Here is a 9,460-nt window from a genome sequence, read left to right on the forward strand (position 1 = left end):
TGCTGTTTACCTCTAGATGTTTGTTTGATGTAATATTGACATTTATCAGCATATTTTTTTTATTCATAAACACATTTTAAAAACAATTATCCTTTTACATCATACCAATACTCATGCATATCAAATTTATAAATAAATATGTTGCCTTTGTCTATTCGATTATTACATGTAGAAGCATATAGAAATATGAAGCTGGTGTGAAAATAAGTTTAAATATCGTGCTACCATTTTTGTAACTATAATTTAAGCCATATTTAGCTGCAGAATAATGCAAAATTAGATCGATGTCAGAAAAACATCAACAAATACACATGTACAGATAACAAAAGGCATGAACGTATAGTATACAATCATTTACTTTTATAGCCTCCTGATATCCTGCTTCTGTTGCGAGCGAACGGTTATGTTTAAGTTACTGTTAACGTCACAGTTCAGTTTTTGGTTCTCATCGGGGTGTGATTTCATTCAAATACAAACCCAACGGTTGCGAGCCTCGCTTTTCTCTATGTTTCTAAAGCTCGTTAAAATAAATGTTACACTTTCCTACACTGTACGAATATTTGTTTCATCCTGCAACTTAACTGTTTTGCTATCCGGTATGGGTTGTGCTCATTGTTGAAGGCCATACGGTGACCTATAGTTGTTAACTACTAGGTCATTTGGTCGCTGGTGATGATTTGTTGCATTGGCAATCACGCCAAATCATCTTATTTTTATATTCAGTGCAATTTATTAATTATCTTTTGGTAAACTGTACAGTATCACTTCATTATTATTTGTTGGAAAGATGCAAACAATTGTTAATAGAAATTTGTCTTATTTGTTTCAGTTTGTCTTCAGAAGTACACTAGTAATGCTTAAGCTTAAAGTGAAGATATAATATTGTATCAAAGTGTTCATATAGCTCCCTTACCTGACATGATATTTCTTTTATTTGCAGCATTCAGAATGTATTTCTACAGTCTTTGCCTGGTATGTAGTTGATATAGTATTTAGAATGACTTCAGTATAAATTGACAACTATGTGATACATTTTAATGAGTTATTCAAATATATCAACACTGGCGATGCATAAAAATCTTACATGTTGTGCCAATTGTTATAACACATAGTTTATCTGCAACGTGATAGACCGGGAGATCGTTTCACGGAGATAAACAGGCGATCGCTAAACAAACCATTGGACTCTATATGATAACAGGGAGATGTGGTATGATTGTCAATGATGAGACAACTTTGCAAAAAAGTTCAAAGTACGAAGAAATAAAAGCAATTATAGGTCATCGTACGGCCTTCAACAACGAGCAAAACCTATATTGTATAGTCAGCTATAAAAGGCCCCGACATAACAAATGTTTAAACAATTCAAACGAGAAAACTAACGGCCTAATTTATTCAATTCAATATACGAAAAACATATTTGACATACATTAACCAACGACAACCACTGAATAACAGGCTCCTGACTTGGACAGGCATATACAGAATATGTGAATGATCAACTCTTTCCCTAATCTGGGACAGTAATGTTACAGCACAACATAAGAACACACTGTACAAATCAGTTGCAAATAGCTGAACTCAGTCATGTCAGTAGATCGATACGAAGCACAAATAAACGAACTAACATAAAAATAATAGACACAAAACCGCCATATAAGAGTACTCGCAGTTACTGAAAGCTAGTTCAAAGCCAATTACAACTAAAAAATAAATCATATTTTCCCTGACTAAAGTATCAGTCAATACACATCCAACGGATTTAGTATGCGGCGAGTCATATACAGTCTTAGAAACGAATGACCTTATGCAATGACAAAAAATAAGTAAACAGTATCGACAGGATGTAGGATCATGAGTACTCATAACTGGTCATATATAGCAAATATACTTATCATAGATAAATATATATTTAATTATTTCTTAATTCATCAAAAACAAAATGAATGTTAGTAACAATAAAAACAATATTTAAATATTTTACTACTGCCGGTGTTCTATTGAATAATCTTTAAGAATACGTTTATTTAATTGAATGATTACTGAGTTTACATGGACCTTATTTATGCAAGATTTGTTCACTCAATCTTTAATTGATAGAAAAACAAAGGATATTGGGTATCCATCTATGACACGAAATCAGTACATGCACAGCAAAAAAAAAAAAAAAAAAAAAAAACCGCGCTTTTATTGCTATTCGTCGTTGCAATGTCACAGTGAGGCCTTCAACACGGAGCCAAAAAACTCTCAACTCACTGCAAGTTTAAGACGGCCCGTAGTACCGGTTTGAGCGGAATTCTTTGCAAAACTCTTTTTATAGTTTGATCTTTAAATTTCAAGTTTTAGATTTTTCTGTTGTAAATTGAATGATACTTAGTTAACTATTTTTGAACCAAAAACGTATGTTTGTAACATGCCCAGAAGGAAGCTCAGAAAAAGACACCCCAATCAACCTTATCTAAGTTTCCGCTTACTTTTACTCTATTGAATTTGTTTCAGATAATGTCATTATGGAAGATATCTGAGGCCGTCTTTACCTTTCAGTGTCCTGTTCAATCCCACTGGAAACATAGAACAGAAGCGCACTGTGGGCTTGCAGATAGTTATTTTTGCTTGTTTGATCGGTTTCGGAATGATCAAAACTTTACTGAATTTTGCAGAGGAAATTCAGATTTTGAAGCACCAGGTAATACGCTTTCTCATATACTATATACATTGTATGTGTAAACGTATCTGAACCATTTGTTTAGTTTTTATTAAGAATCGAATATTAAGAAGTTTTAACTACTTAAGTAGTGCACTATAAAACTCATGTATGTATTCCAGAAGAAATATTCTGTTTTAATTAGATCATGGTTCCAATCCTACATAAAGAAAACCAGAAAAGGGGAGAAACCGGGATTGGGGTTACGACATTTGGAACATACCCGTCGATTGTTTATATTACAGAGGTGGAAGTATTGCTGTTATGACATTGTAATACACCAGTATGTTTTTGTATTGTGCGCAAGCAATTAACTACTCCTGCATGGAAGTCCAATGTGGTTAGTTGAAATCAACGTGTTTAAGGGATAGTCAATCCTAACATTTAAGTCGAACGCAGCTGGCCAAATGATTATTTAAATGAGAGAATGTGAAATATACTAAAATACAACAAACCGTTGTATCTCTCTAGTAATTGGTTGTGTTCAATATATACAGATGGAGAGTCTCTTGACAGTGTGTTGTTTCAATCACTAGAGATGTTTTGCAATTATTTGTTCGAAATAATTGCCATGTATGGGCTATAATTGATGTATGAAAATATCAATAAGCTTATTTGTAAAATACATATTTTATTATAGGACAAAAACTTATAGTTGCTGGGTCAATTAACGGGACACTACAGGGAGCTCCTTGTGAAAATGATTTCTATCAACCTTTTAAATTCCTGTCTTCTGGGAACAGTCGCTGTGCTTATAAAAAATCTTACTGCAATGAAGAAGGTCAAGTCATTTACGGAAATGGGACACAGATAACGGATAGTGTATGCCGCTGTGATTATACGAGGGGTTTCAATTTTATAATCCGACCAAAACATAGATGCTACTGTGTACCATCTGATGAAGATTGTTCCTGTTATTCTAAGATATGTCCATATAATTACATTTTATCACCAGGTATGTGAGACAGTTTGTGTAATAGCAAATTGAATAGGTAGAATGTTCAGCTATAAGCTTATTAATATATAGTTGTTAATTTCTGTGTAATATGTTCTATTGTGGATTGTTGTCTCATTGGCAACCATACAACATCTCCTTATTTTTGTATTGTACTTACCATTTAACGATATAAACGTACGCAGCCAATTCTAGCCTCTTTGAAAACAAAATTTATTTAATAACAATGTCACCGTAAGGCCTTCAACAATGAGTAAAACGCATACTTATAGTCATCTATTAGTGGCCCCGAAATGACAAATATAAAACAACTCAAACGAGAAAACTAACGGCCTGATATATGTACAAAATAATGAACGAGAAACAACTATGATAAGATAAGAACAAACTATACAAAACAATAAACGAAAAAAAAAAATATGAGAGACAGCAAAAAACGACAACCACCTAATTACAGGCTCCTGACTTGGGACAGGCACATATATAATGTAGCAGGGTTAAAAGTAGTTTGAAGGCGCCAACCCTACGTCTAACTGGAACAGTGGTGTAACAGTACATCATGAGAACAAACCTGAAAAATCAGTTGAAAAGGGCTTATCTCACCAGGTAGATACAAAGCAGAAATACATCTAACAAAACACAGAGTGGACGTGGCAGGGTTCTTGTACATTTCCACAACAAAAAGACACAAAGTACAGATCTTAGAGTACCTGCAGTTACTGACAGCTAGCTCAAAGCCAAAAAAACAACTAATAAAAACAATCTTGCATCTAAGACTAAAATATCAATCAGTACACATCCAGCATTCAATGGATTAAGTGTAAAGACGTCATTAACAGTCAGAGAAAAGCATGTGCAATGCCAAGATACAGATATCGAAAGATTGTAGAGCCATGAATGTGCATATGTATATAACAATAATATTTAGTTTGATTTTAATTTACTGATAACAAAATCAATATTAATACCAACAAAAACAATATTCAAAGATCCAATTACAGTGTTGAATTTGTAACCTTTTAGAATAAGTGTATTTAAGGATCGACGAATTTACCCGGATCGTATATAAATTTCCGGGTTCGGTAAAAAGCATCTCCGTAAAATTTAGCATGTGCTATCCCGTTTGAAATAAGTTTTCTACAGGTAGAACCAAACTTCCAATTCAAATCTTTATATATATATATGAAGAATTAAATAAATGTTTTAAGTAATTTGTGGAAAGTCTGATCGAAATACAGTTAAATTCAATGTACATTATGTTTGAATTATCCATTTATCTATCACGCATCTGAAATGTTAGATAAACTCAATATTTCATTCAAATCGATTTAAGATATTCCAACAAATATTTTTTTGAGGACAATTATAATTTAGATATCAAGAATACTCTTTTTATGTACTAAATGGAAGTCTATTTTGCAGATTATGAATGTCTTAATGAGAATGAATGGAAAACTAGCTTTGACTGCAAACCAATTGAGACTGTAATGTAAGTGTTTTTGTGTTGCATTAGCAGCAAATGCTTTATGCTAATTTGTGCTTGCCTCCGCTGAATAATGCAGTATGTGAGACAAACAAATGCTTGTCTTGTGGCGTCAACAGCGTTAACTATTTGTATAATGCTTCAGATTTTTAAATAGAGATAGAAGAGCAAAATAGTCAATATCAACAACAGTTGCATAATGTTCTGATATTTTGAGTCTGGCATATTTGATTCGTCCTCGACCTCAATTTCAAAGTACAGTGAGACAACAATATCTAGTATATCGAATTGTGCATTGTAGAGGGTCACTCGACATAACCATATTTCATAGTTCAGTAATTAACGCTAAGTTTTCGTGATTAGGTCAGATCACTATAATTAATAGTGCTTCGGTACTGACACGATTTAAAAATATAACCACTCTTTGAATTCTCCGTTGATATATTGACCAATCACTAAGAAACTAATGCACCATTTACCCTGGGCCAAATTGTCCTAAGATAGCTTTATCTATTCCTTTAGGTCTCTTTTGGTCGCAATGGAGGTCAGTTTAGAAAAGCGCTTCGGGCGCACCAAGTTTTAAAGTATTTTGTTGCATTCCCTAATTTGGTACTTCCATGAAAATTATATAAAGTTGGTTTTCATGGAGTTTAAATTTCATGATTTCTATTACCAAACATATTTGCCAAGTTTCATTTTTTCGTTTACCCAGCCTCTTATCATAATATTCCTGAAAGATTCAACCAAATTTTGATTATAATCAGTAAAGCATGCAAGACATTTTAGCGTATCCACTATTTTGTTTATTGAGGACTACAACTTAAAATAATTAAAAAATATTAAAGTTTGCATGAGAATTCCAGTGATCAATTTAAAATTGGTTGCATAATCCTCATACAATATAATTATAACTCAGCAACTGCAGCCTTTAAACTCATTAGAGTTTAATGAGATGAGTTTAATCTTTGAACTTAAACCTTGTAAAAAATAAGTAAAGTCAATTTGATGTATGGAAATATAGAACAAAACAAAGTAGTAAAAATATTTGGAATATAAGAAAATGCAAAAAGGGATCGTTTAATATTCAAAGGTCAACTCCATTTATGCAGTCAAGAACTAAGTTGCAGCCAAAAATTTCCAAAAGGCTATATGTTTTCTTTGTATTTGACGGACTTAAAATTTTAATTGAAAGTGTCATAGTTTGTTTAAATCGTGGAACATATATTAAGATTTTACGAGCAAAATATACATACTGTCGGGAGAATATTGTACTGTTTCTATAGCTGTCTTCAATTAATGTGGTTATTCAGATATTTTCTTTGTTTATCGATACAGTTATACAGGAAATATTTAGGAAATGTTATGCTAGATAAGCATTTCGGACGCATGTAATTTATAACGCGTATTGTTTTTATTTTTTTTATGAGATAAGTTTACCTCTGCTTTAGTTTAGTTATATTTATATCAGGTTGCCTGGAAGTTCACAGATTCCATCGATTGTCAAACCATCGTTAAGACCTCATGCAGAAGGTATGCTTATTTTATGGGAAATTTGTGTTTGAACTATAATACGTTTAGAATATAGTTATGACTTCTATTTGTCCATGAGGACATAAACATTATAGGTTATGCGAGGTGGTTTTATTTAAATTAATCGATTTACACTTAGTAACATGCTTAAAGTGGGATTAGTTCTTACATCTGTTAATTAAATCTGGAATCAGTTCTAGGATTGAACTGTCAGAACAATTTCTAGGGTACATTTAGCGAATCAGTTAAAAGGTAGTACTGAACAAAAAGGTAGATATGTCATAATCACGTCTACGAAAGAACCGCTTAAATCAATTCTTGGGTAGAACTGTCATAATCTGTGGTAGGATAGAAATAACGTATGAATCGTTCAACAGATGCTTTTCTGATTTTATTATGTTGATACTGATGACAGCATGGAGGGACGATTTGTACCTTTACCGTTCAGGAGTTATGGTCCTCGAACTTTTAGAAAATGTCATTTTATGTTGTACAATTACTTATGGACCTTTCCTCCTATGGTTTTCAAATTATAAATGTTGGTACTGATGACAAAATATAGGTCAAGTTCGATATTGACGGTATTGCTTTTTACAATTCAGGCGCCAATTCATCGAGTTTGCTGCCAATTTTACAACTCTTCCCTTGTTCGTGTTGTTGTTAATTTACTGAATATAAAATGTTGAATTATTCCAAACACTGAGGTTTTTCTCTCCCAAAGGCATATATTGCATAAGCCCTATTTGGCATAATTTTTCGGAATGTTCGTACTTGATTCGGCCTTCCAACTGTTTTGATTCAAGCGTTGTTGATCGATGAGTCTTCTATACACCAATCACACGTCTGGCGTATCAATTTAGAAGCCTGGTATCTTTTGATTTTTTTATAAATTTGATGCATCCAAAGCATTTTCTGAGTTGTCCTTCACTGTAACTTCTCTATATGCGTCTGGCGTATTAAATTATATTTACACCACTGGGTCAATGCCACTGCTGGTGGACGTTTCGTCCCCGAGGGTATCACCAGCCCAGTAGTCAGCACTTTGGTGTTGACATGAATATCAATTATATGGTAATTTTTATAAATTTCCTGTTACAAAACTTTGAATATTTCGAAAAACTAAGGATTTTCCTATCCCAGGAATAGATTACCTAAGCCGTATTTGGCACAATTTTTTGGAATTTTGGGTCCTCAATGCTCTTCAACTTTGTACTTGTTTGGCTTTGTAACTATTTTGATCTGAGCGTCACTGATGAGTCTTATGTAGACGAAATGCGCGTCTGGCGTATTAGATTATAATCCTGGTACCTTTGATAACTATTTACGTTTATACTTGCAATCAGGAAACTTATACAATTCCTACCTTTGCTTTACACTGTTGTGTCAAAGTACTATCTATAACGCACTTTTTTTAAAAATGTTTCCTAAATGATAAGAAAGTCCTCACATCACTAAAACTAATCCATAAATGACATGCCAAGAAAGGAAATCATGCATCAATTATAAACATTGCACTGACAATGAAACTAATTCTTGAATACAACCAATCAAGAGATCATTTGAGCCTTACGCACTTTACAATATTCTAAGTTTGTAAGAGAATGATAATCCCTTACTTCATGATAAGTACTCGCTAACGCTCGTGCTTAATCATGAAGAAAGAGATTATCATTATCTTACATATACAAAGACAACACCATAAGAGACAATCTTACGTTTGTATCTGATTGCTCTATTGTCAATTGTTTTTCATATTTAAATATTTCTTAAAATAAATATTGAAACTAAATTACTGACTGGGTGTTCTCCATAAACATTTCTAGTTTAATTCTGACCAAAGGGACAACAGTGCGGCATTTGAAATCATATGGACAAGCACATTTTGACCGCAAGCGATACGACTTTACCTAATGGTACAATACATATTATTTTTAATTGATATATAGGCTCATTCGTCACATGATGCAGGAGTATTTCCATTGAAATCCTGAAAATGCCTGAACAATGTTATTGTCTGAGTGATACGTTTGTATCGGAAATAGGCTAGATAGTTTCTTATCATGTCTGCGTAATTGTGTTAGATTGTACACAAGGTTAGTTTCTAAACACATGTAAATCTTCACTTAGTTTTCTTCCAAATGATTGATTGTAACCGGGAAGTACCGGCCTCAAACAATTTCTATCACAACTGTTGTTGTTTTTATACGACCGCAAATTTATTTGCGTTGATATTATGCTATGGTGTTGTCTGCGTCTGCGTCTGAAGACATTTTGGTTCGCAGACAATAGCTTGAGTACAAATTCATGGATCTCTATGACATTTTAGCAAAGTTCCATACCACTAAAGGATGGTTGGGATTGTTTTTGGGAGCTATTGTCTTAGCGGTTTTGTAATTAGGGGCCAAAAAAGGTATAAGTGTAACTGGTTCATGAAAAATAAATTGGTTCACAGACAACATGGACAATAACTTTAATATAAGTGTATGGATGTATAAGAAATTTTAGTACAAGGTTCCATGCCACAATAGGATGTTAGGGGTTGTTCAACAGAAAAATTGGGATTAATTTTTGGGGTTATTGTCAATGCTGTTTAGGAATTGGGGCCAAAAAAGGCCTAACAAAACCTAACAAAAACAATTTTTGGTCAGGTTCACAGACAATAACTTGAGTTTAAGTGTATGGATCTCTATTCAATTTAAGCACAAAGTTTTATATCACAATAGGAAGGTTGTGGTTTATTTTTGGGGGGTTTTGTGGTAGGTGTTTAGTAATTAGGGGCCAAAAAGGG

General features: G+C 33.2%; 1 protein-coding gene across 1 annotated transcript; it reads left to right on the forward strand.

The window, feature by feature from the left end:
- Nucleotides 1-943: 943 nt before the first annotated feature.
- Nucleotides 944-6,672, forward strand: LOC127713869 (uncharacterized; the record flags this gene model as incomplete). The annotated part of the gene is made up of 5 exons (XM_052219838.1): nt 944-972; nt 2,500-2,686; nt 3,345-3,659; nt 5,082-5,148; nt 6,611-6,672. Coding segments are annotated over exons 1-5 (655 nt in total), but the record flags the coding sequence as incomplete, so codon positions are not given.
- Between the last annotated feature and the right edge of the window lie 2,788 nt (nt 6,673-9,460).

This window comes from Mytilus californianus, unplaced genomic scaffold, assembly GCF_021869535.1.
Source record: "Mytilus californianus isolate M0D057914Y unplaced genomic scaffold, xbMytCali1.0.p SCAF_82, whole genome shotgun sequence".
NCBI lineage: Eukaryota > Metazoa > Mollusca > Bivalvia > Mytilida > Mytilidae > Mytilus > Mytilus californianus.